Raw genomic sequence first — 25,857 nt, 5'->3', positions numbered from 1 at the left:
TCCATCAGTCTGGGTAAATGATCCGTGTGGTCTCCGTGTCTGAGTTCCAGACCTTGCAGTTCACACCTGCACTGTGGAAGGGCATGGGGTGCTCTCTGGTATCCGACACACTCTGCTGAGACTCTTACCCAGATACTTCTTCATCTTTTGCTCTGTTTCACTACAAACTCAGACTAACTAGTCTCATTTTTTCTATACTGGTCAGCATCCCTCTGATAAGGAGAAGCAACACTCAGCAGTTACTGACTATTACTCTTAAGTATGGAAGAAACTGTTTAAATTCCCTTTGACAGCACAGTTTGATTTAGATGTTCAGTGACTTGAAGTTTTCTCCCATCATCACAGTATTTAATAAAATGTGAATCTCCAGTCATGCTGCAGGGCACAGGGAAGTGGCAAGTTGTGCAGCAGAGGTGTAACCAGGCCTGGTGTTTGCTGGAGCAAGTGAGGGGGGGGGGGGAAGAAGAGGAGAGAAAGGTGTTGGAGAGCATCTCGATTCCCTTTTTGATTATTCTGACATCTCCCCCTGGCATGGCCTCGGTGTCTGCGCTGGGTACCGGGGCTGGTGTGAACACTGGATGGCTGCACAGCTGCAGGCAAATGGGGAACAATCCTGGTCCCCAGCTGCCTTGCAGCTCTTACCTTTTCTTCTTCATTCAGGCAGCAAAGTGCCAGGCTCTGTGTCTGCCTGGCTGGTTCCATGGCCCCCCGCAGTGCTGGGCACCTCTGGGGCAGCCGGGGCTGCGATGCCCTTTGGGAGCACCGAGCCACACTCCTGCTGTGCAGCAGCAGCTCTGATCCAGTGCAGTCACTGGTGTGTGCCGTGGGCCAGGCCCTGGGAAGCCCAGCCAGGCTGCAAGTGGTGGAAGAGGCACCCACTGCTCAACGGCTGCAGTGTCTGGGGCCTCGTGTCCCGCGAGCCTGGCACAGCCGGTAACGCTCCACCCGGCTCTTGGTGGGCAGCCAGCAATGGGCTGGCACGGATCAGAGGGGAGACAGTCCAGCTGCAAGCTCCTGAAATCTTCCAAAAGGCTTTTCACAGCCCCTTCCCGAGGGCAGCCAGGTGCAGAGTAGAAGCTGGGAGTCTGGAGGGTTGGCATCGGAGAGCTGTGAGGTCTGTGCTCTGCATGGACTCAGGACACTGCCCATGGAGAACACAGTATGTTACCGGGTACAAGAGATCAGAATGGACACATTGTCCCTGGAAACCTCAGTCTGTACATCTCCTGTTAGGGAGGATCTGTGGGGGAGTTGTTAATCCCAGCAGGATAACTCCTCTGCTGTCCTCTGTCAGGTGGAGCCCACGTGTCTGTGCATCTCTGCAGGTCCTGGGGCTGCTTGGGCAACCACCAGGGCTTCAGGTACCAGTATTGCTTCCCAGAAAGCCACTGCTTAGTGGCAGGGGAGGACAGATATCTTGTGTGCTCAGTGAGGATCTCTGTGGATACTTCATCTGGGCACACATCCCTCCCCTTCTCTGGGAGCTCTGAGAGACAGCTCTGTGTTGATTTACCCCAATTTTATCACTGCTCCATCTCTTCCTCAGGTTTCCTGCAGGAAGGTGTTATGATCTTTTTCTGAGAGCACCTCACACCATGGCTGAGAATCAGGTACGCTTCTTAGGCCCTGCCCAAAAGAGTGTTTTGCACCACTGTTCATAAATGGAGGTGTGCTGCAACCCCAGCCCAGCTGATTGTTATTCCTGGTGATTAGCTAATTGCTTCCAATTGCCAAAAACAGTCATTGAATTCACACTGTGATTTCTGTGTCACTCGGGGAGAAGGGGCAGGTGTGGGAGGGGCAAGGGGCAAGTTGTGTTTGCCAGGCTGAAAAGGACAAATGGTGCTGCAGCAAAGCACTCAAATCATCCCACAGTTCATTTCTGCTGTTTCTATTGAACCAAGAGCAGCATGCAGGGGAAGAAGGGTGCAGAATTTCCCTCTGACTAATGCTGCTGGATTGTGCAGGGCTGTGGGGGAACTGCCAGCCAGAGGAACAATCAGGAGGGGAAAGGAAATGGAAAGGGAATCTAATTATCCATCTGCAAAGACAGACGCTGGTCCCGACGCAGGCCCCAGCCCCGGGCAGGCTGGTGTGGGCAGTGACGTTTGCACGGACTGTTTTTATGGTGAGGCTGGGAAGCGGCTCCCGGGGGTCCCCTCTGGGATGGCAGATGGTCCAGCACGTCCCGGGGAGTCGCGTGAGACTGGAAGCCACAGGGCTGCTTTTGCTGGGAACGCTGCCCCGTGCTGGGCTGGGAGGGACAGCGCCCTGCAGCCAGTCCGGCTGTGCCTGCAGCACGGGCAGGGCTGTGCAGGGAGGAGGGTGCGTGCCTGGCTCCCTCTCAGCAGGCACATCTTGGTCAGAGGGGCTGGTGCCACAAGCCCAAGGCTGGGGAAGGAAGGTGGAGGTCCCCGTGTGGCTCTGCCAGCTCAGCGTGCAGGGGGCTGTGCCTTGTGTTCCTTGGGACTGCGCTGGGCCAGCCCAGCAGGGAGGGACGGTGGGAGGCTGGAGCCTGAGGGTCTGAGCACTGAAGGGGAGACCTACAGAAGATGCCCTGGGAAGGAGAAGGGGCCTCTACCTCCTTGTCTGCAGAGCTTTTTGGGGTTATTGCTCACTCGGGCTAAAGCCAGCTTTCTTCTCTTTGGGCGCTTCCCAGGAGTGAAAGTTGCTTTAGAGAGCTGCCTTTCCCCCCTTAACTAATGGAATTAAAAATTATTTGGTGAGTTAAGAGTAGGCTTGTTCTCCTCTTTTGTGGCCATCAGCTACTCCTAAAGTTATGTTAATTGTAGCTGGGAGATCCACATAGAGGTTGGGAGCCATCCCAAGACAGTTTGCTTTCATTCTCCCACTACTGTTTTCAGGAGCCTGCTGGGTTAAGAAAGACCTTGCAGACCTGGGGGTATCAGTGAGATGGGTGAACTGGGGATGAACCAGAAGCATCCCTGCTTGAGTGAAGCATTCCTTTTCCGATCCTACTTGTCTCCTGCCTTGCTCCCCATGGTCAGTGCTCAGTGTGCTGTTTGCAGGGGTGGTGCCCCAGCCTGGATTGTGTTCCCCAGTGCTGCCTTTGGGTTCGCTCCCGCTGGCCCAGGCGGGAGTGCCTCCCATGCTCAGAGCCGGGATGTCCTCTCCGGGTCAGGATTCAGCCTCTGGGGTAGACAGGCCCGATCCTGCATCCCTTACTCACGTGAGCAGTCGTCTCTATTTCAAAGGGACTACTCGGTGAGTAAGGATCGCAGGATTGGGACCACTACCTGTAACTTAAACTGGACCTTCTGTAGGATCCTGTCCCCAGCCTTTTCCTGTTCGTGTATGGTAACATGTGTCAAGAGCTTCCAAAACTGCTGGTGCTCTTGTCATTTGGATGGAGAACCTGAGAGCTGGAAGAAGCAGTGCTCTTGCACTTCAGAGGATAAATCACCATTATCTTCCATCCTCTCCTACCAAACAGCTCCAAGCCCAGCCAGCTTCTGTGCCACAGAGCAACGTGTACCTGTTTGTCTCCCACGTGTTGCTGTTCCTGGCTTCCCAGGGCTGGCAGGGCTCTCCTCTCTCTGGTTTTCCCAGCTGTAGCTTTGAGATGAGAGCCTGGGATTCTGTTTAAGCCTGATTTGTGCTGCAGAGCTGGAGAATGAAGCAGGGGGAGAGATGAGCAGTGGTAGTGCTGAGACTGCCGCAGACCTTCCTGCGCCACTTGTTTTCTCCTCCTGTCTGAACAGGCTAAATTTGGAAACCTCCGCCCTGTGCTAAGGTTTTGAATGCATTCGCAATCGGAGGTGTCCGTGCCTGTGACCCTGTGCGAGGTGGAAGCAACGAGGGGGGCGGGTTTGAGCCGCACGGGGATTTCTGCGCGGCCCTGGCCGGGGAAGGGCTCGGACACGGCCCTGCCGCGGGCCGGCTTCTCCCTCGCGTGGAACGAGCCGGTACCGCAGCGGCTCCTCCGGGGAGGGGACACTCAGCGACCGGGCTGTGCCAGAGATCCAGCCACCTCCACGGCTGCCCGCTTTGTTACACCCTGCAGGTTATCCGAGATGAGGAGCTGATGCAGGGAGCGCTGTGAACTCGCTCCAGAGCGAGTCACGAGTTTAAACAAGCGGGAGGCAATTTATGGTCGTTGGTCCTTTTTGAGAGCTGGAAGTGGAGGCATGGCATGAGTCACACTGTGCTTCTTGGGAAGCACGAGGCACTTCAAGTGGAAGCAGGGAGCACAAATACCTTTGGAATGGAATTTGATAGATTTCTGGAGGGATTAGGTGACAAAACAGCAGTGATCCTTGAGCGGAAATTAAAGCTTGGCCTGTGGGGTAGGTAAAAGAGAAGACAAGATCTTAGTTGCTGTGTGGATTGTGCTTGTGGCACTGAATGTACAGGGTATTAATCCCGTGCTTTGGAATTTCTTCACCTCTGGCCTGGTATCTTGCTTTTCCTTGAGCATCAAAGAATGAAGCCTGGCTAAAGTGTCAGGGCTCTGATGCTCCCAGTAGCGACTCACATGGAGCCTTGCTTGCAAGTTCAAGGTTAAATTAATCATCAGAGTTTAGATCAGCAAGGCATTTTCCCTTTGATCAGGTCAGCAGGAGCCTCAGGGTGAGTGTGCAGCTCTGCTGGTGATGGAGCAGCAGAGTTCAGACTGTGAGGCCCATGAGACTCATCTGTCTGAAGTCAGCACTGACTTTCCATGTAGCAGGAGAGGAGGCAGCAGGAGAAGAAGGTGGCAACTGAGTCCTGGAGGTTCCCAGCTCTGCACCTGCAAGGAGGATACCTGCAGTTCCTCAGCCTCCATCACCCTGGTCCAAGGTGGGAGTGGTTTTACTGCCTGCTGCTGCTCCTGTTCAACTTGACCAAAGAGCTCCTCTGGAACTGCCCTTCCCGTCATCCTAGAAAACAGCCAGGAAGAAAATTTCCCTTCTGTGGGGAATTCTGAAAATAGCTTTGTCTGCTTCAGAGGAAAAAATATAAATGCTGTTATTACGTGGCTCTGCTGCCCCTGCCAAGCCATGGATGTGCTGTTTCACAGCTCTCCTGCTCAGCCAGCCTGGCTGGGTGCATCCCTGGGGGACCCTGGTCCTGTTGCCCGGCTCTGTGCTGCTCAAGAGCATCTGTCTGGATCAGGCTGAAGATTTTTCCTTCCGTGACACGCTCCTGGTTGTTCACCGAGGATGGAGCCTGAGCACTGCAGGCCCTGGGCCACAGCACATCTGCCAGAAACCTGGTGCCAGCCAGACTTGGGGGCGTGGTGGAGACACTGGGTTGTGGCCCCAGGGTGACCAGTGCAGACTCTGCAAGTCAGGTGCTCTGTGGAGCCACTGCCAGAGACCTGCAGTTCCCAGAGCAGCAGTGGGAGCTCTGGGAGCAGGGCAGGAGTACGGCTGAATGTGTCCTTTCCATTGGTGAGCAGAGAGTTGCTCAGGAAGCTGTGTGGCAAGGGACAGGTTCCTCCAGCACCACCAGTGCCGTCATCTCCTGTCACTTCATTATACATGCTGTGGTATTACCCCCCAGTTGGTTTCTATGGCTGCACAGAAAGGTGGAAAGCAGATCTTATAGGTAGGTTCAGAACCCAGACTTGAAGTTAAATTAATTCTGTGGTGTGCTGGGTTTGTCTGCTTAACAAACACGCAGATACTTCCTTGTTCTGAAATGTCTTCAAAGCTTGGTTGTAAGGTCCAGAATACATCCAATTTGCTATTCCAATTGGATTCAGAGATGAGGCTGCAATAGAGTCTGGACAACAGATGAATCTGCACCATGTGGAAGCAGATCCACATCAACCAAAACTAGGATCTGGGAGCTACGTTTGGGCCCTGCTTTTTGGGAGCTTTCCGGACCGCTGAGACCTTCACCAACAGCCATAATCGGCACATTTTGGTGAGAGCAGGTTTCCTCCAGCAAACCTTTGTCTCAGCTGCGTCAGGCAGGATCTCTGCTGAAATCCCGCAGCTGAGCGAGCCCATCTGTCAGGCGGAGCCGGGCTCTGGCAGGGACCGCATCCGGCCCGTGCGCGGCCCCTCCGCGGGACACTGCGGCGACATCGGCCCGGCCGCCCTGGCCTTTGTCCTGTCCTCCCGCAGGCTCCTCCCGCGGCACAGGCGGAGGCAGGAAATCCCGGGCAGCTGCCTGGGAGCCTGGGAGCCTTCCCCCGCCGCTCCTCGCCTCGCCTCGGCCCCGCGGCCGAGCCGGCCCCGCGTGTGTGCGCGCGTGGGCGGGGGGGCTGCCGCATGGATTTGGCGAGGGCTGGCCGGGAACACATGGGTTGGGGTGCTGCGGCTGGCCCGCGGTGGCTGTCCGTCCGTCCCGCCGGCCGCGCTCATGGACGCGATCATCCTGCAGGAGCGGCTGGTGGAGCGGCTGCTGTCGCCGCGGCCGCAGGCACCGCGGAGCCACCCGGGCCGGCTGAAGGTACGGGGTATTTATAGCGCTGCGCGACCCGGGGAGCGGCGGGACACGGGGGGGAGGATGGTGCCCGAGCAGGCGTGTGCGGCACAGGATGAGCCCTCCGAGGAGCAGAGGAGCGGCAAGGCGCCGGTAAGGGAGGGCTGGCGGGGACGGGAGGCAGGGGAGCAGCCCCGGGGAGCGGGGAGATGTGCGACATTTTGGTTATTCGGTGCAGCGATTCTCCGCGAATGGCGTTTGTGCGCTGGGGGGGCTCAGGGCGGGAGGCAGCGCCGTGTGCCCACACGCAGTCCGGTTTGCGTTAATTAACAGCGTGTTAATGCCGTGCTTTGCTGGCCCGCCTTCCTTCTCTGCAGCGAGCGCTGGTGGGCGAGCGGTTGCCGAGGCTGCTCAGCCCCAGGCCCGAGGCGCAGATGTCCGCGGCAGATGCCCGGGGCTGCTCGTGGCTCTGTGCGGTAAAAGGACGCAGAGGGTCCGGCTCCCTCCAGGCTGGGCTGGCTCGGATGTGGGGCCGTGCCTGGCCGGGGGAGCGGCTGCAGGAAGGGCCCGGCAGGAGCTGGAAGGTTGTGCTGCAGGCTGGGACAGCGGCAGGCCCCTTCCCCCTGCAGAAGCAGAGCCAGAAGCAGCAGGATCCTAGCACAGCTCCATCATTTCTGGCGTTTGCTCCAGACCCTGATAGGGGCTATTCTTCAAATTCGTTGTGGTCCCATCGTGTTTAATTTTAGCCTTTTTGAATATACCCAGCAAGGCCCCATTTATCCCCTGGCTGAATGGAGAAGTCACATGAGTCCTGGGTTGTTTTAAAAAGCATCTCCACCACAGAGGTGAGGAGGGGATTGGGAAGGACAGACGTGATGGAGGCTGTGCAGTGTGCTCTGCCTTGGAGCTACAGACAGCACTGCCCACACCTCGGTACTGGGAAAGCTTCTCCGACAAACCCACCGGGGCTTTGTTGCTTGGCTTGAGCTCCCAGGGAGAGCACTGCCTGCCAGGCAGCCCTGGCCACCTCGCTGGGTATTGGGGGATGTGAGGATGTGACATGTTGCTGTCATGTCCTCAAACCAGGATGTGTGCTGAGGGAGAGCACGGGCGTGGTTTGCTCGGCCTTGGGTGCTTTGATTTGTGACAGAGTCCCAAAGATTGGCCACTGCTCTCGGTGGCCTCTGCTGTGGTACATGGGGCACGTTTCCAGGCACAGGGGAGTGGGATGCCAGCAGGAACAAAGGCAGCTCCATGGAGCTGGCAGTGGGGAGAGGGGCTCCTTGTGCCAGAGAGCTGCTGGCTCGGCTGGCCGGGCCCTTTCCCGACAGCTGGAGCTGGAAGGGAAGCGCGGTGCCGTGACCAGCTGTCCTGGCTTCTGTCAGTGTGAGGAGAGCTGGCCTGGGAGGGTTGAGAGCACGCAGAGGGGGCAGTGATGCCTCCAGAACTCCCTCAGTCCAGGTCTCTCATCTGATTAATGGGTTTTAACTTTTCACAACCCAGAAAGCCTCCTGCCTCCTTCAGTAGTCCTCCCAGGCCTCTACATTCTCTTCTCTCTGTCCCGTGCACAGTTGCACTGCATATACCGCCCTTGTTGGGTCTGACGGAGGTAGTGAGTGGTGTAGAGCTTTGAGCAAGGCACACCCTGGGCTCAGGAGGCTCCCTGGGCTCCTTAAGTGCTTTGTTGATGGTGGCACACTGGCAGAGACAGTGGCACGTGCCAGAATACGGCTGGGATAGGAGCACACATCGGGTACCTCAAAGCCCTGATGAGGAACCGTGGATCAAGGCTGGCCATGGTGCAGGGACCACACTGCTGTCCATGAGAGAGGGCTGTTGTAAGAAGGGGATCCCTCCTCAAGTTCCCCCAGATCTCTTGCCTTTGCCCTTGGCAGACATGCTGGCCATCAGCCCCAGCAGGGCTCCGCAGTGCACCCATGGCTGCTCAGAGGGAGACTTGGCTGAGGACAGGGCTTTTCCCCTTGCAGCTCTGGCTGCCTCCCACAGTGAGGGAAGCTCTTCTCTTGGTGTTGGGCTCAGCACTGACCTTCCTTTCCGTGAGGGGAATGACTGTGTGAGTCAAGGGCAAAGGGCAGTGTCCTCCACCAGCTGGGATTTGCTCATATGGAATGTGGTGATTCCTCCGAGCTGTGGGGAGGCACCCAGAGGAATGGTAAATCCATGTTGTCTTGGTTGGGCTGAACAGAAATGGGAGATCAGGTTCAGCCAGTTACACCTGGCAGAAGTAAATGGAGTTGCCCCAGAGTCTCCATTGCCAGCCCTTAGTCATCCAGGTTAAAACCCAAAGAAAAGAGGAGAAACACACCCTGCACCTCGGCTCTGGTTTTATTAGCACAGGACTAGTACTATTTCACGTGTCAGGTCACTAGAGAGAGCAGGTGATCGTCGTCTTTCCAAAGCCTGGTAAAGGTCAGGGCAGGAGAAGCACAAAGGGAAGTATGTTGTATATCTGTGGTGCTTGCTGGGAAACACTGGACCTTCCAGTGTGAGGTGGGGGCTGTTCATGTCCCCTTTGGTCATGTTCATGGATGTGTTCACTGGGAAGCAAAGCAGCTGGGACACAGCCCTGGCACCAAGGGACACAGGCTGGAAGCAGCCTCTTCTTTCTTGTTTTTGGGACCTTGCCATTATCATGTTTCTCGCTCTGCTTTGCACACCTTGTGTTTGCCCTTTGCTGAGCCTTTTGGGTGGCAGTTCACAGTGTCCTCCAGGCAGGTGTTGCTTTGCTACCTGCAGCTCAGCACCCTCCTCACCCCAGGGTCTCACTGCTGCTCCCTGCACTGCTGCTTTGGGATGTCCCTGCCCTTCAGCTCAGCCATTCCAGCTGCCAGAGCACTTGGGGCATTCCGTAATTCTCCCCCGTTCTCTCTAACTTCATTTTCTCTGTCTCTTCCTGCCTTCTGCACTGTGTGCTGGTGAAACAGCATTGCTTCAGCTATGTCAGCAAGGGAGGGAGGGGAGGGAGACCAGAGCCCACAGTCACTGCTTGTCAGGGTAGAATGACCGAGTGTCAGACCCAAACCAAACCTGCTCAGGAGTGGCACTGTCCACTTGCAGTGTGGAAATAAAGGCAAGTCAGCACTGCCCGAGCCCAGCACACTGGACTGTACTTCATGGTTTTTTTCAGTGTGTGGCCCAGGAATAGAGATAGTTAAGCTTAGGAACAGAGGTCTTCCCTGCTGTGCTTGGAGGACAGGTGAGGACAGTCCCATTGGAGGCATCTGTGGCCGAGTGGGAGCTGGGGCTGGTTTGAGGAACTCCTGGCTCTGTGGATTTTTCTGTGGTGTGAATCCCAGGGGTATGATTATTTTCAGTAATGTTGAAAAGTCTGTCGTGTCTCTAACATTTGTGAATGGCTTAGTGTGCTTGTACAGAGCATGTGCCAGGCTTGTGGGGTGGCTTTGGGTTTGTGCTGTGAGAGAGTGCTCAGTGACAGCGTCTGGGGGTGGTTGGGCAGTAGGTAACACTCCTGTAGTACTAAGTGAATACCCTCACCAAAAGCATCTCAGCTGTGTTATCAATATTTCCACATCTTCCCGCTTCTCATGCTCCTTGAACTTCAGTCTCTTCAGAAATAACACAAGAGATTATTCAGGATTTCCTCTTACTCAGCCAGGAGTGGCTGTGACACAGCAAGAAATAATCCCCTCTCAGGTCAAGCAGAAGCTGAGCCACTACACCCTCCTTTAGACACAGCTCAGAACAGCACAAGCCCCAGGGAGCTAATTACAGAGCTCTCCATCACGTACCTCATGTGCCTCTGGAGGGAGGGATGTAGAAAGGACCTGGGGAGAGGTGGCATTTGGTGGCCCTGCTGTGAAGGGTGCCCTCGACTGTGCAGGAGAAGCAAGGAGAGGAAGGTTGTGTGTCAGCAGCAGCCCCAGATGTGCTCTCCCCTGGGAATGGTGGGATGTGCTTTTCCCTTGTGCTCTTTGTGCTGGGAAGCTGCCATGAGAGCAGCTGAGCAGGGCTGTGGCTGGGAGGGGTGTCCCCCTGTCCCCCCTGTGGGAAGGGCAGAGTCCCTGAGCCCAGAGGAGGTGTGTGCCCTCACTGCAGCCAGGGCAGGGACTGGCCTCTCCTCCGGCCCCTGGCTCTGCCCCAGTCCCCCTCCCCGTGGCTGTGTGAGGCTCGAGCAGAAGGAGTGGCACACCCTGACCTGCTGCCATGCCCTCTACCCCGCAGGACCATGAGAAGCAGTACGTGGGCTTTGCCACTCTGCCCAACCAGGTCCACCGGAAATCCGTGAAGAAGGGTTTCGACTTCACCCTGATGGTTGCAGGTGAGGCTGCCCATGGGCAGAGGGGGCTGGGTACCTGGAGGGAACCAGCTCTCCTCACTCCCCTTAGGTGCTCCCATAGTGCCTGAGTCCTCCCCTCACTCTGTTCTGGTCCTTGTCTCAGGCCTTGCTTTCCTCCCCAGGCTGTGGCAGTTCCCCCAGGAGGAACAGGCCCCTCCTGACCCCTCACAACCCAATCAAGCAAGCTTCTCTGCCAACAGGGACTGCTCTGGGTGGGGAAGGCAGGGCCAGACAGGGCCCAAGGGAAAGGAAAGAGAGGGAGGGTGGGGGAGCTGGGAGATCACATCTGTACAAGGATTGAGACATCTTGCAGCAAAAGTCCTCCCACTGCTGGAAAAATGTAATGCCAATAAATAGCTCCTGACAGCTCGTCTCTCTCACTTCCTCTGGCTTGGGATTCAAAGCCTCATTCAGAGTTTCATTTGTAAGTCAATTAGAGGGTCATGTTGCTTGCTTTTTCCTCCTCCTCTTTGCGCTCTGTCAATTAGGAGAGTCGGGTCTGGGCAAATCCACGCTGGTGAATAGCCTGTTCCTGACAGACCTCTACAAAGACAGAAAGCTCCTCAATGCAGAGGGTAAGCTGGGGACAGAGAGGGGTGAGTGGGACTGTCTTAAGGACTAGTACTTTAGTTCCTTGCTTCAGAAGCAGCTACAGGCTCGTCTGGATCCCAGCCCTCTTGTTTGTGGCTCCACTCTCCTTTGTGTCTGCAGAGGCACTGCTATTCCAGCAAAAAGGGTTTGGCTGTAGGCCTCTTCTATCCTAGGAAGGGAAGATGAGGCTGCAAAGCAGCACTAACCCTTTGGGTTGAGATGTTGAGATTTGTCTTTAGTTCTTGGGTGCTGGAGAGTGGTGGGGATTCCCCTTCCCCAGTGACTGGACCAGATGTTCAGAACAGCTGGGCTGCAGGCACTTAGAGGTCTGCCTGCCTGCTGCTGGCCTCCCACAGTACCACTCCCTTGAGGCTCCTTAGAGGATGATTGGGGTTTTTTGAGACCCATGTTAGTCCCTGTGCTCAGTGATAAGGAGGGAGTGGGCTTGTTCTGGGTGTGAGAGGGGATCCCCAGTGTTGCTGCCTGGCTTTAACTCACGTGTTCCTGTTCAAAGAGAGAATCAATCAAACAGTGGAAATCGTCAAGCACACGGTGGACATTGAGGAGAAGGGTGTAAAACTGAAGCTGACCATAGTGGACACGCCAGGCTTTGGAGATGCTGTTAACAACACTGAGTGGTGAGCAGGGCACTGCTGCCTTCCTTCTAGTCCTTGGCTTCAGAGTCTCTAGGAGACACTGCTCTGTTGAACTCATGGTTTTGTTTGGATTGAATTGCCCTTCCCAGCTGGAAGCCCATCACTGACTACATTGACCAGCAGTTTGAGCAGTATTTCCGTGATGAGAGTGGCCTGAACCGGAAGAACATCCAGGACAACCGCGTGCACTGCTGCCTCTACTTCATCTCTCCCTTCGGGCACGGGTGAGAGCCCACACTCCAGGCCTGGAGGGTGACTCAGTCCAGAGGGAAGACCCTTGTGCCCCAGGATTGCCCTACAGCAGCTTGTCCACTGGCAGGGCTGTTGGCACAGGAGAAGAGCTGTCTGGATGCTCTCCCTCGGCCGAGCATCACACCACTCCCCCTCGCTGGCATGACAGGCTGCCTGTGATCAGGCAGAGCAGATCTCCCTCAGGCCTTACAGCCTGTTCTGGAAATCAGAAGAAACAATGCCACACAGACCTATGTGTTCCTACCTGGCTGAGCCTGAGTGATGCATAGGAAAGGGGGTTTTAAGCTGCCCTGGGTCCCTGCCCCGTGCTGGCTCACGTGTCAGCCTCGCCCGCAGCAGCTGGAGAGGCTGTGCCAGCTGCCCGGGGCACAGGACAGCTGGAGTGAGACCCCAGGCTGTGGCCTGGGCAGTGTTTGGCCTTCAAGGGAGCCAATACCCAGCCTGTGTCTCTGTGAGATGTTCAGCAGCTAAAACTGGAGACAGCTTTCCTGAAGGTACAGCCCTGGCTGAGGCTGTCCCAGTGCTGCTGCAGCCCTTGTGTCACTGCTGTCCTTTGTGCTGGGGGGGTGAGAGGCTGCAGAGGGAGCTGCCCAGTGTGTCCTTCCTAACTGTGTCTCTCCTCATCCCTGCTGCAGGCTGAGGCCTGTGGATGTTGAGTTCATGAAGGCTCTGCACGAGAAGGTCAACATTGTGCCCCTGATTGCCAAAGCTGACTGCCTGATCCCCTCCGAGATCCGGAAGCTAAAGGAGAGGGTGAGATGCTCTTTCTCTACAGGGTGTATCCAATGGGCTGAGGAGGGAGGGGAGATGGATATCTGTGTATAGTTTGTTTGTGTGCATTGTTACATATATGCACAGACAGTACCTGCACATGTAGCTGCAGCAGTGCTGTGCTGTGAGGAGAGAGGTGGTGCCAGCAGAGGCCAACTCGAGAAGAAACATCAAATCCTTTTGCCATCCATAGGCTATAGCAAGCCCATTGTAGCACAAACAGAATAAACCCAGTATTTCTGTATTGTTCATTTCTAAATCCTTTTGGTTTTGTCTTGCCTGGACACAGATCCGGGAGGAAATTGACAAATTTGGCATTAAAGTGTACCAGTTTCCTGAGTGTGACTCTGATGAAGATGAAGAGTTCAAGCAGCAAGACAGAGAGCTGAAGGTAAGGAACCTGCTCAGCAGAGGACTGGGAAGTCAGGCTCCATGGATATGTGGGTTGCTCCAGAAGGAGCCAGAGCTGCCCTGTGTGTGCCAAAGGCCAGTGCCACGGATACCCAGGGAGCAGCCTTGGCTCATGTGGGGGGTGGCCTGGAGAAGGTGCTGATGTCCTTGCTGGTGCCATGAAGTCCAGTGTGGCATGAAGACATGGCACTTCTGCTCTCCCTCCAGGCAGTGTCAGTCAGCCTTTCCTCCATCTACCCCAGCCTGTATATTTAAGATAAAGGCTGGGTCGTGCAGCATTTCTAAGCACTCCCTTCTGAGCAGAGAGGAGCATAGCCTGTACCTTCCTGCCTGGACAAGCTCTTGTCCCACATTGCCCCTCTTGCTCGGTGTCCCAGCCTCTTTACTCTGGCTTCCTCATAGAGATTCCCTTAGAGAAGGGATGCAGGCACTTGCAGAGACACAGCTTCCCCCAGGAGAGCTGAGTCCGGCTGGGAGTCAGGCTGCCTGTAGATCCCAGTGCCTTGGGATTTTCTCTGCCAGCTGAGTGGTGGTGTCCTGCTCGGTGGCACGTGTGGGTGTCCTTTCCTGCCAGCACCTTCCTCCTCCTGCTCTGCAGAGCCTGGGCCTGCCCCTGGAGGAGGGTGGGTGGGCAGCCGGGGAGGGCTCAGCGGTGCCTCTGTTCCAGGAGAGCGCTCCCTTCGCCGTCATCGGCAGCAACACCGTGGTGGAGGCCAAGGGTCAGCGAGTCCGGGGACGGCTCTACCCCTGGGGCATTGTGGAAGGTGAGCCTGCAGCCTGGGGGCTGGCACTGTGAGGAGGGGGGCACTTACAACAGGGGTGGCAGGGGAGAGCTGCACTGTCTGTGCCACCTTTGGCACGGGGCAGGGGACATGAGACAGAGGCACCGGGACTGGCTCAGGAGGTCTGTTACTGGGAGTGAAGTAATAACCCTGCCACGACAGACTGAAGAAGAGAGGCTCCAGTGTGAATGGAAGAATGCCTGGGCTTTATTATGCACTAGGATTTGGCTTCTTATTAAGGGGGGAGGTATTGCCCATTTAGTTTCCAGGGAGAAGCTGTTGCCTTCAGCCAAACAATGCTAAACCCTCCTGCACTCCTTCCTCTGGTGCCTCTCCTGTAAGGGCTGGAGTTGCTGGGGTGGAGGCAACTCCCTTTCTTCCTTTCTAAAGGGAGAAATTTCAAAAAGTCCTGGAATGGCTTTTGCTGCTGTTGCTGACTCCCCCATGCTGGTTTGTTGCTTTTAGGCCTTGCAGCTTTAGATCCCAAAAGCTTGTGTGTGCACTCGTGGCTGGTGGTGCTGGCTGCCCAGCTGCTGGCTCTGGTCCCTTGCTGGCTCCAGAGGGCACTGGGCCTGTTGGGATGCTGGCATTTGACAGTAGGATCAACTCTGTGACTGCCCGTGCCTGGCACAGCTGGCTTCCCCCAGCCCTGCAGAGAGGTGAAGGAGATCACATGGCAGCACAGTGCTGTCTGGAGCCAGGCTCCCCATGGCAGCAGCAGCTCTTTCAGCTCTCCATCCTGCTCTTGGCTTTGCCCCTCAGGGGCTGATTTTGTCTACAGGGGCCTTTTGATAAGTCCTGAATTCTGATGAGACAAGCAATTGCCTCCAGCACCAGCTGCGCTCACTCTGGTCATAACAGCGACATCCCATGTACCTGGGATCCTCTCTCATGCTTAATTAATCCTGTTACCCAGAAAAAGTCCTGGGAGCACAGTGACTTCAGCAGCCTGGCCTCAGCATTGGGAACTGCAGAGCTTCACGGAGGCTGTGCTGGGCAGTGGAGGGGGAGGGTGGGGGGAGGATGAGGAAGGAGCCCTGGGGTGGGGATTTAGTCCAGCCTGGGTGCCAGGGCTTCCTGGAATAAGCTGGTGAGGTGTGACACACTCTCCCCTGGTTGGTTGTGCAGTGGAGAACCAGGCTCACTGCGACTTCGTGAAGCTGCGGAACATGCTGATCCGGACACACATGCACGACCTGAAGGACGTCACCTGCGACGTCCACTACGAGAACTATCGAGCTCAGTGCATCCAGCAGATGACCAGGTGGGTCCCCCCTGCACTGGGAGGGATGTCTCACAACAGCTCATTGCTCAGAGGGCTGTGGGTCTGCTGGGGACACGCTGGGCTGCAGCCTGGGCACTGGCACTGGGAACTGAAGTAGCAAATCTGAGCGTGTTTCCCACAGCCTTGAACCCGTGGTGGGAATGCTGCTGAGAACCCATTTTACTGTCTGAGGATTCCCCATGCAGATATTGGGAAACAGGCCTAAAGATTATTTTGGAGACCTGTTTCTGGCAGTGGGTGAAATACATCCAGCCTGATAAAATGGGATAAACTGTGTCTGGTGACTGATAGCTGAGTGCATTGCTGAAGAGGAAGGTGTTCTGCCATCTGCAGTTCTGTCCAGATGACAGCATGACCCTTGGGATGCTGCTGTTTCTCAGACAACAAAGCCCAGGCAATTAGTAAGACAACATGTCTCCAAAGATTTCTCTGCATTGTCTTCCCATTGCATTTGATTCTCCATGGTTTTAATGACAATGATCAGAAAACAGAAGGGAGAACACAAATGGGTTTCTCATTTGAGACCTCTGTTTTTCCTTCTCCCTTCCATGACTGATATACTAGTGAGAGTTGAGATTCAAGCAGGTCTTGGCTCCTGTGTTGAGGCCCAGCCCTGGCTGGGTGTCTGTGCTGCCCCGTGTCAGAGCAGCAGTGGCTGTGCCTCAGCAGGGAGCAGTCTGGGCTGTGCCGACGTGCAGGTTGGCACATCCTCTGGACACGCAGCGTATCCCAGTCCTTTTGCATAGCAGACAGGCCTGGTTGTTTCAGCAGTGAGTGCATGGAGTCCCAAAATAACTATGTTAAATGCTAGAGCTGCGTGAGCAGTGTCACAGCTGCTGTTTAGGTGGGCTGTGTGTCTATTAAAAGAAGAGCACGATGCAGAAGCAATTGCTGAGCTCAGGAGGAGCTTCAGTTTGGTACCATTTCTCACGCCATGGTTAGTTCCATGCCAGTGAACAAGTCTCATAAAGCCAGAGCAGGGCCCTTTCTAGAGAGTCCTTTTGGGAGCAGACCCCAAGCTCCAGGGCTGGAATTGTCTCAGTAGTGAGGCAGCGGTGACTCCAAGTGGTGAACACCTGCAAGTGACATCTCGAAGTTCCAATTTCAGCCCAGATGTCAGTGGCTGCTGTCATCCCCTCCTCACCTACTGAGAGCTCCTCTGACTTCTGGAAGAAAGTCACCTGCTTTCTCTGTCCCCTGCCTGCACTTGTGTGCACCCCCAGCCCTCACAGCAACGCTGCTGTTTCTTGCCTCCCACCTCCTGAATAGGAGGGCAGGCTTTGTTACTAGACCTGCAGCAATCAAACTGTTCCTCTGGTTTTATCTTCCTGGAAAAAAAAGGCTCACAGTGAGGATGTGGTGCAGGAGGGATGCTGATGGTTTGTGTTGATGCTGCGTGTGTGTGTAGGCACACGGACAGAAGAGCCAAAAGAGGCTGGATAAATTGTCTCTTAATATCTCTGCTCAGCTTGCCAATGCAATTACAAAAGGTGGTGGGAAATATCAGCCTCTTCTGTGTTTGCTCTCAGTGTAAGCCTGGTTTGGATTTTCTGTTAGCTACCCACACACTTGTATTTTGAAAACTGTCATTGACTTTGGTCGCATTTTGTATCCAAGTGCACCCCACAGCTTTGGGCTGGATTGCCCCCAGCCCTTCCACCTGGCTGGGTGAATGCTGGTGCATTGCTGGCTGGTCTGCCACGGGCAGTGACAGTCCCTGTGTGGTGACACCAAAGCCAGCCAGCCTGAACCACGACTGACTCTGTTTCTGCCTCTCTCCGTCTCTCCAGCAAGCTGACCCAGGACAACAGGATAGAGAGCCCCATTCCTATCCTGCCTCTGCCAACACCAGACACTGAGACAGAGAAGCTGATCAAGATGAAGGATGAGGAGGTGAGACCCGTTTCTGCCTGTACCTCCTTGGTGCTGGAGCTGGAGTCTCAGGTGTTTCTCCAGGGCTGCCCCATAGAGGCTGTCCTGAGCCTCCCCCCTCCTGCCTCCCCCCGTCCTGGGCTCCTGGGGGCAGGGTGGGAAAGCTGCAGCTTCCTGTCAGGGAGATGTGGCCACATTCCACCCCAGGTACAGGTGCCTCTGTGCTCAAGCAGGAGTTAATGCTCCCTGAGGGATCCCTTGCCAGCTCCAAGGGCTGCCCCAGCGAGGATCAGCAGGTCCCTTCCTGACTCTCTCCTCTGTCTCGTGCAGTTACGGCGGATGCAAGAGATGCTGCAGAAGATGCAGCAGCAGATGCAGGATCAGTGAGAGGCAGGTACCCGGAGGGCAGAGGGAATCCCCCAGTGACCACAAGACCTGGCAAGAGCTGTGAACGTTTAGAAAAGGTTTCCTGTTGTATAGAGACTCGTGGGCAAGAGCTGCACCCGCACCCTCTAATTTATTAGCAGCAATGTTGGCTTTTCGGCCAGCTGGATTGTGGAGGAGGCTGTTCACTTAACAGTTTACTGAAGTGTATTTCTTTCTTTCTTAATATTCTTTTGTTTCTTTTTTTTCTTTCTTTTTTTTTTTTTTTAAGAAACTAGCCTGGTAAGTCTCTAAGGCATCCTAAAAAAAAGAAAAGAAAAAGATCCTCCTTTCCCATGTACTAATCTCTTGTTTAGGAATGCTCTGGTATTTAAAGTCCTGGTTTCTCTGGTGTACAAACTTAAAGACTCTCTGTGTCAATGCACGTAAATGTTTACTCCCAAGTGAGGTGCTGTGCCCCTGTCCCTGTTGCCCTTGTCTGGGGCCAGCACTGTAAAGGCAGCTGGACCCTCCTGTGAGTGTGACCTGCTCAGGTGTCTCAGCCTGGGGGCAGCTCTGGCCCAGAGAGCTGGGCTGGGGGTTCCTCTGTGCACTGACCTGCTCGGGAGTACTGATGGTTGCCTGGTTTCCTGTCTAGGTTTTTATGGTTTTTTTGTTTAGTTGGTTGGTTTTGTTCTTCCTATCAAGAAGCTCCAGGATATTTGCACTGAGCAGCAAGGGACTGAGTCTCTCAAGGCTGGTTAGAAGAAAACACTTCTCTGACTCTCAGTTATATCTTTCTGGCAGAGAGGATGAGTTGTTTATTCCCTGCAAGGACTTGATGGGAGTGAGCACCTTCACTGCCATGGTTTCCTTCCTTGGCAGGCTGGAGGTGTTGGTAGATGAACCCCAGGGCCCTGCAGTAGCTGGGTGAGGGTATCTCTTGGGTTAGCTCTGGTCATCCAGCTGCAGTGTGTCTTCAGTGTCTGCTCTGAAAAGCACCATGGCAGCCAGAGTGCTTGACCAGGACTGCTTTGGAGTAGAAACTCTAGGGCTGAAACCCAACCCCAAATGCAGACCTGTGTCCTGTCCCCAGGCTTTGCAGAGCACACTGCTGGCTCTGAGCTTCTCCTGGGGGAAGGGGCAGTTTCTGTAGGCTTGTACTTGAGATCTGCAGGCTGCCTGTCCAGGCAGGTGTTCCATCAGTGTGGCAGGAGTAGGATTGTCACTGCCTGGGGCTCAGCACAGCCCACCAGACTTGGCACTTGCTCCCCTGCCCTTCCCCTGGGACTCAGCCCTTCTCCCCCTCCCTAGTCCAAGGCTCTTCCTGTCTTAATGCTGGGAAGGCTGGTGGATCTGCTGGGCAGAGATAAGAGCACTCTTTGAGCAGCAGCTCCTGTCTTGTTCTTGCTTCCTGCAGTATTTTTAACTCTAGTCCAGCCAGAGCAGAGCCCTGGAGTGTGATGTGCCTGACAGGGCAGGGCTCAGCAGCAACACTGCCACGCTCACAGGAATCAGGGCTGCTGAGGAGAGACACTTGGCTCTTCTCTCTGACTCCAGGGAGTGCTCCCATGGGCTGGACCCTTCTGCTCCTTGGCTGATTCCTCTCTCCCCTGTCCCCTTTTGTATCTGCTCCTCCATCTCTGGATCTCCCCAGTAGATCTCCCTGGGTAGGAAGCGCAGTGTTGGCCAGGAATAGCCAGGCCTAAATTCTGTTCTTAGGCACTGCATTTGTCTGATTCCTCCATGGGGCTTTAGAGTCCTGGTCAGGGCTTGTCGAGGTGGTGAGTAGGTTGGCTGGTTCCAGTTATTCACTGTACAGAGCCTCTGCTTAGCCATGGGCTGTAGGGGCAGGGGACAGACCCTGGCACCCTGTGGAAGGACAGAGTGAGGGTGGAAGCCCTTTGGCAGAACTGTGCAACCTGGGCAAGAGCAGTGTCTAACAATGTTGGTTTTTTTCATTCTCCCCTATTTTGGGCTCAAAAGTGGCAGTGCCAGCCTAGGAGAGCAGAAGGATTCAGCTTGGCTTCAATAACATGCAGGACCAAGGTGCCTAAGGAGGAAACAAACTGTTCTTTGTGCAGTGTGCTTACTTGAGCAGTGGACTGGCTGGAAACCTTCCTCCCAGCTTTTCTGGAGCTGGTTTGCTTCTAGCCAAAGCTGCAGGTCTGCTGAGTTCTCAGCTTTCTGTGCTAGTGTAACAGGGAACACCTTCAAGTACCTGTCCCCTCTTTTCTTGCACTAGTCTAGTTAGTGAGGAGGATGTTCTGTTGCAAATGAACCCTGTCCAGCTGGAGATGTTCCTCCTTCAAACAGATTTATTCCTAGAAGATAAAGGAGACTTTTTCCCTTTAGCAAGGACATAGAGCAGCTGCCAGCTCTTTTGCTGGGCTGTGCCCAGAGGTGCTGTGTGCTGGTGAGAGCACAGGTACACTGGTCACAGGCAGGCAGGGTTGCTGAGGGTGGATCTGCCCCTGTCCCTCTGGGTGAGGAAGTCTCCATCAGCTCAGTGCACGTGGCTCCTACATCAAGTTGATAGTCACAAGTCTGTCCTCTACAGAGAGCTGAAGTCTTTGGCTACCAGCTGGCAAAGATGGTTCAAGTTGCATTTAGGAAAAAGCACACAGGAGTGAGGCACCAGAGATGGCTTCTGCAGAGGGGCAGCGGTACCACTGACATCACATCTCCATGTAGGAGGCTCCCTACAGAGGGCCAGAGTTTGAGGGCTGCTTGGAAAGGGATTACAGACTGATTTTGGGGGGCACCAGGGAGGTGCCTGGAAGGTGGCATCTGTTTATGAAAGGGGTACTGTGGCATCAAGTCACCCAGTAAGCAGAGAAGAGACTCCTGAACACGTGTGGCTTGGCTGTTTGGCTCTGGCAGCGAGAAGTGTGGATAGGAAAGTAATTGAACACCTCCCCTCACGCAACCCTCCCCAGCCTCAGTGGGATCCCTGCTCCCCAGGCACGTTCCCGTGCCTCTGCCCAGCTCTGTCCTGCTGTGTGGGGGCTGCAGGGGTGGTGTCCCACTCTCAGGGTGCCCCAGGCTGCAGTGGGCTCTGGGTTCCCCTCAGCCCTGTGCCTGCCTGGGGATGGAGCCAGGGCATGACATCCTCGTGTGCCGCTGCTGTGCTGGTCCTGTGCAGTCCCTGCAGCTCCTGCATGCTCCTCTCCAGGGAGGGATCCCCCTCCTCGTGCTCTGCTGTGGCATTCCCTGCTCCTCCTCACAGACTCCGCTGTGCTGTAACGCTGGCTTGCTCCTGCCACACACCTTCCTCACCCCCTGCTCCATTCCTAGGCTCTTTGTTTCCTGTCCATCTCTTGGGTTATTATAATTATATTTTTTTGTAAATTTCTGTTTGAACATTTTGTCATTGTGAACAAAGAAAAATGAAACCTTTTAAAACGTATCCATTTTATTAAATGATTATTGTTATTATTATTAATGTTTACTACCTGAATTGATCAGTGAAATAAATACATTCAAAAAACCAACCTCTTTCTGTTTGATTTTCAGCCCTCTTCAGCAGCACTGGTGATGCGTTGTTGGCAGGAGAGAGCAAAATTCACCCTGTTTCTCCTTTTATCTAATTCTGTCAGAACAGGCTCCAGGCAGGACTTCCTGCATGGGATTTCTGGCCTGGTTGTGCCAGAAGCTAGCAAGCTGATCTTGAAGTTCTTCTGTCTTCAGGCTTCCCTTAGGAGTGGTGTCTAACTCAGCACTGGGCAGCTGGGCAGGATCCAGTCCAGGCACTGCAGTTTGTGAGTAGCCAGAGGAGCGTTGCCAGGGCTGTGCTGCCTGCAGAGCACAGTGGGCTCGGGGTCAGCTCTGAGCGCCTGCCTGGGAATAACGGAGCACCAAAGGCACGAGACGAGGTAGGTGTGCTGAGCAAACCCAACCTGCAGCAGTCGAGCTGCTCCCGAGTGGAAAGCGTGCCCTGCAGGAAAAACTGGGTTGGTTTGTTAGCCTAAGATCTCTTTCCCACTCTGCCTGCCCACCATAGTGGAATGATCTGCCCCAACTTCATAGAAATTTAAAGCTTAATTGTTTTCTTTAGAGCATCAAAAATTTTCCCTAGGGCCAAATCCTGCCATTGTTTTCACCCTCAGTTCTCCTCAACATGACCACATTCAGGGCATTCATCATTTCTGCTCTGTGATGTGCACAGGACAAGGTAACAGAGTTGTGCTCGGTGGGGCAACAGTTTCACAACATAATTCTGTGGCCTTAGCCTGAGGAGCACAGTGAATGCCTGGTCAGGCTGTGGCACAAAATTGTCTGTGAAGGTGTGATGGCCATGAGAACACAAGATTCTACTTAAATGTATTTTGACCCTTGGACTTACCTGTTCGAGTATTTGTGTAATGCAGCTTCTGAATAAAGCACCTGGTCAGTCTTTCTCATTTCTATCAGCAGATCTTTCACTGCTAAGTAGGAGTAGATTCGTGTCCCTGTTTAAGGGAAACCCAAGGGTCAGCACCTGGAAAAGTGCTAGTTCTCACCCCTCTGCCAAGTGCAGCTTTCCTGATGAGATGGGAAACCAAAGGCCACAGTGCTCAGGGAGTGTGGTACAAACCAGTAATGCCACCTTGCAGGTTGAGGTGCATTTTGAGTTGCTGTGCCATGAGACTGTGCAGTGTCTGTGCCAGGCCCAGGATCACAGATGTACCATCAGCATCCCAGCAAACGTGTTCTCATGGCAGTGCCAGCTCCTGTGCTGTGGAAGACTTGCTCAGAGGAGCATCAGCTTCCCTGACAGGCAGCAGACGTGGGGGAGGCCTCGTGTGGGAGGTCCCGGGGATGAGCGGACCCTTATCTTGCCAGCCAGCTGGGAGGGCATTATCCGGGAGCTCGGCTCTGCAGGGCACACTGCACTGGCTGGGCTGCCTGAAGACCTTCCTCTTGTCCTGTAAAGCCAGCGAGAAAGCAAGGATTGGACTACTCTGGTAAGTCAACAGTTACCTTCTGTTCTTTTTTTTCTCTTTGGCTGACAGCACAGGGAAGCACTGCCTTGTTGCAGGTATGTGTAGTTGTTCTCCTGGAGAATTATAGCAGCTCATGTGCTCAACAGTGGCACGAGGCTGTAAGGTAAAGACAGCTCATTGACCCATGTCTTGCAGCACAGTCACAGCTCCAGAAGGAGATTATTCACCTGCTGGAGCAAAACTATCATGGAAAACTCCACTGACCTCCACCCTCAGTGATCAGTACCCTTTCTGTGGCCAAGGACTGTTTATCACTTCTTTCCAAAGCTGGAAAGGCTATTTTTCACTTGTGGTAACAGTAAATTTATTTCTGAATCTCCTCTTACAGTTTGCATGAACAAAGCTTTGCTTACAGTGTAATTCAGAGCTATGATAAGGCATGAGCTGTTTCATATTTTAGTTTTTGATTCCTTGACGGAAATTTTATTGGCTACTCTAGTAATTCACCTCCACTAATGCTGAAAATAGAAGCAGCTCTTGTACAGTTTGGAGGACTAGTGAAAATGTATTTGATGGCTGCAGCTAAGCCTCCCAGTAGCTATGTGTTCCTATCCCTCCTCAAATAGAGGGTTGGAAGACCAGGAACATTCTCTCTCCTGTAAAGAGAGACCAAGATTTTGCACATCTCTTTTAACTTTGTTCTTTTCAGAGCTCTCGCACCTCCTGTGAAGGACACCAAATTCACCCAACTTTAGGAACTCATCCTCAGAACAAACCAACAAAAGACCTGGGGCTGTGGTGTCAGTCCTGGAGTGTGTGGTGTCTACTTGCCTGGTCTTCACCTCATTCAATCTCACCAGGAAAGTGTTTGCAGGTGAAGATGAACAGGGGAATTCTCTTCTTGTCCCTGCTTGGCTTCCTCCCGCTCGTGATACCCACCTGCCCTGTGCCATGCAAGTGTACCACCACCATTATTGACTGCACCTCAAAAGACCTCACTGTAGCAAACCTGCCCGTTGCCTTCCGTCCTTCAGCCGAAATTATCCACCTCGGTTACAACAGGCTCACCTCTATTCCCAATGGGCTCTTTGACAACCTGAAGAGCCTGCAGGTGGTGTACCTGCAGGGCAACCCTTGGGAATGCACCTGTGACATCCTGTACCTGCGCTCCTGGCTGCAGTGGCAGCAGAACCGCACCCTGTACCGGGATGTGAGGTGCAGCTCCCCGAGCCACCTGCAGCACCGGGTCATTGCCTACCTGACAGAGGATGAGGTCAACTCCACGTGCCAGTACTGGTACTGCAGCCTGGCTCTCCTCTCTCAGCTCTGTCTCTTCATCCTCCTTTTCCTCCAGGGTATCTTGGTTATCTTCATCATTGTTTACCTGCAGAAATTTCGGAGGATGACCGCTGAAGCCCGGAGCACCACCCGAGAACTGCACCAGCAGGTTGACCCTTGGGTATCTTCTTCAAGAAACCCCTACGACAATGATTAACATCCCAAGACTGAAGACCCTCCTCCTCTGGGGGGATGAAGTGCCAAGCCCCTGTGGTTTGTGATACCCAGAGCAGACATCTGACCCTGACTGCAGTCCAAAGCAGGACTTGAACTATCAGACACTTGCCTGTGTTTCTAAAGAACCAATCTTGTGGGTTTTTTAATGCTTTGAACTCTTTAGCATGATGTTGATTGCTTTGCTGAGCTGGACGTGGCTCTGGTTTGGTAGATTAAAGAAATCATAAACTACAGTGACCAGAACTGACTCAAATGGCTCACAAGGTCCTAAAGGCTACAGAGCTTGATCCCTCCTATGCTACAGTATTTCAGCCACACTTCCCACGATACTCCTGGTTGTGTTGGGTCAGGTGAGGACAGAGGTGGGCAGTGAACAGTTAAGGTACTGGACTAAGACAATGCAGAAATACAGTTTTCTCGTGTTACCACAGATTGCCTTAGAATCTTTGGCCAAGTGACTTAGTCTTCTCCTGCCATGGTTTCCCCATCAGTAAAAGAGAAAGAAAATTTCTTCTTGCTTGATGCATCTTTTCCAATGTTCTTCTTCTGAGGGAGGGAGGGAATGTTTAGAAGCCCACCTATTTTATCCTGTTTGCATTCCTTTTAATCTTCTTACAGTTTTAATACTGACTTCAGGTGAGTGAGACTGGGGCCCTGAATGCTTTTGAGGTATTCATCCTGAAGCCAAGAGTTGTTGAGACCAGTGGCTCGCTCTGGCTGTGCCTGTAACAGCACTTGGCATGAGAGATCTGATCTTTAGAAACTCAAACTGCAAACCCCACTGATGTGCCTACTGCTGGTTATAGTGTCCCTTAATTATTTTTGAAATGAAGCAAAAATGAAATAAAATAATGACGCCTGTTGGTGTAAACAGCTTATTTCTCTATTCTACACTGGGTATCTTGCATGCTGTTGTGCCCCCGGAGTTCCTCACGCTCAGACCGTGCCGGGCAAAGCAAACCCCCGGGGCAGGTGGAGCTGTTGCCGAGTGCTCTGTCGGGTTAAGCTTTGGCAGCTGCTGTTCCACCACGGCCCAGGGAAATGGGGAGTTTTTTCGAGGGCTTCTGAGTGGCTGCTTATGGCTTAATGATGCGGGTGGAAAGGGGAGGGTGTTTGGTGGGGCCAGCACAGCTGTGGGGTGACCAGCAGGTGAATGCCCCGTTCCCTCGGTCTCCAGCCCCAGTCGCGGGGGTTCCTGTCCCTTCCAGGAGCCTCAGGTCACACACAAAGAGCTCCTTGGCCGGGGGCACCGCGGCTGGGGACAGTGATGGGACAAGGGGGCAGTGACGGGACACGGGGCAGTGACGGGACACGGGACAGTGATGGGACACGGGGACAGTGACGGGACACGGGGACAGTGACGGGACACGGGACAGTGACGGGACACGGGACAGTGACTGGACACGGGGACAGTGACGGGACACGGGGACAGTGACGGGACACGGGACAGTGACTGGACACGGGGCAGTGACTGGACACGGGACAGTGACTGGACACGGGGACAGTGACGGGACACGGGGACAGTGACGGGACACGGGGACAGTGACGGGACACGGGGCAGTGACGGGACACGGGGACAGTGACTGGACACGGGGCAGTGACTGGACACGGGGCAGTGACTGGACACGGGGCAGTGACGGGACACGGGGCAGTGACTGGACACGGGGCAGTGACGGGACACGGGACAGTGACGGGACACGGGGCAGTGACGGGACACGGGGACAGTGACGGGACACGGGGC

The 25,857-nt window shown here is 54.4% G+C and overlaps 2 protein-coding genes across 6 annotated transcripts in view; both read left to right on the top strand.

The window, feature by feature from the left end:
* Positions 1–21,170, top strand: part of SEPTIN5 (septin 5) — a 39,467-nt gene extending 18,297 nt beyond the window's left edge. For 2 of the 5 annotated variants that reach the window (XM_064675314.1, XM_064675312.1), the window contains 11 exons: positions 1,547–1,610; positions 10,579–10,675; positions 11,182–11,268; positions 11,799–11,922; positions 12,030–12,164; positions 12,828–12,945; positions 13,253–13,354; positions 14,042–14,138; positions 15,285–15,420; positions 17,232–17,334; positions 17,644–21,170. In XM_064675314.1, the coding sequence (XP_064531384.1) occupies positions 1,596–1,610; positions 10,579–10,675; positions 11,182–11,268; positions 11,799–11,922; positions 12,030–12,164; positions 12,828–12,945; positions 13,253–13,354; positions 14,042–14,138; positions 15,285–15,420; positions 17,232–17,334; positions 17,644–17,700 (1,071 nt within the window). In that variant the 5' untranslated portion in view covers positions 1,547–1,595 and the 3' untranslated portion in view covers positions 17,701–21,170. Of the gene's footprint in view, positions 1–1,546; positions 1,611–6,105; positions 6,403–6,444; positions 6,529–10,578; positions 10,676–11,181; positions 11,269–11,798; positions 11,923–12,029; positions 12,165–12,827; positions 12,946–13,252; positions 13,355–14,041; positions 14,139–15,284; positions 15,421–17,231; positions 17,335–17,643 lie in introns of those variants that run through there. The other 3 variants (XM_064675311.1, XM_064675313.1, XM_064675315.1) reach the window with 3 other exon arrangements.
* A 136-nt stretch (positions 21,171–21,306) lies between these two features.
* Positions 21,307–24,987, top strand: GP1BB (glycoprotein Ib platelet subunit beta). Its single transcript, XM_064675316.1, has one exon. The coding sequence runs from the start codon at positions 23,482–23,484 to the stop codon at positions 24,094–24,096; it is 615 nt and encodes a 204-aa protein (XP_064531386.1). The 5' UTR covers positions 21,307–23,481; the 3' UTR covers positions 24,097–24,987.
* Positions 24,988–25,857: the final 870 nt, after the last annotated feature.

Source organism: Pseudopipra pipra, chromosome 18 (assembly GCF_036250125.1).
Source record: "Pseudopipra pipra isolate bDixPip1 chromosome 18, bDixPip1.hap1, whole genome shotgun sequence".
Taxonomy (NCBI): domain Eukaryota; kingdom Metazoa; phylum Chordata; class Aves; order Passeriformes; family Pipridae; genus Pseudopipra; species Pseudopipra pipra.
Note: the sequence above shows the minus strand (reverse complement) of the source record. Positions and strands in the feature narration are given on the sequence as shown.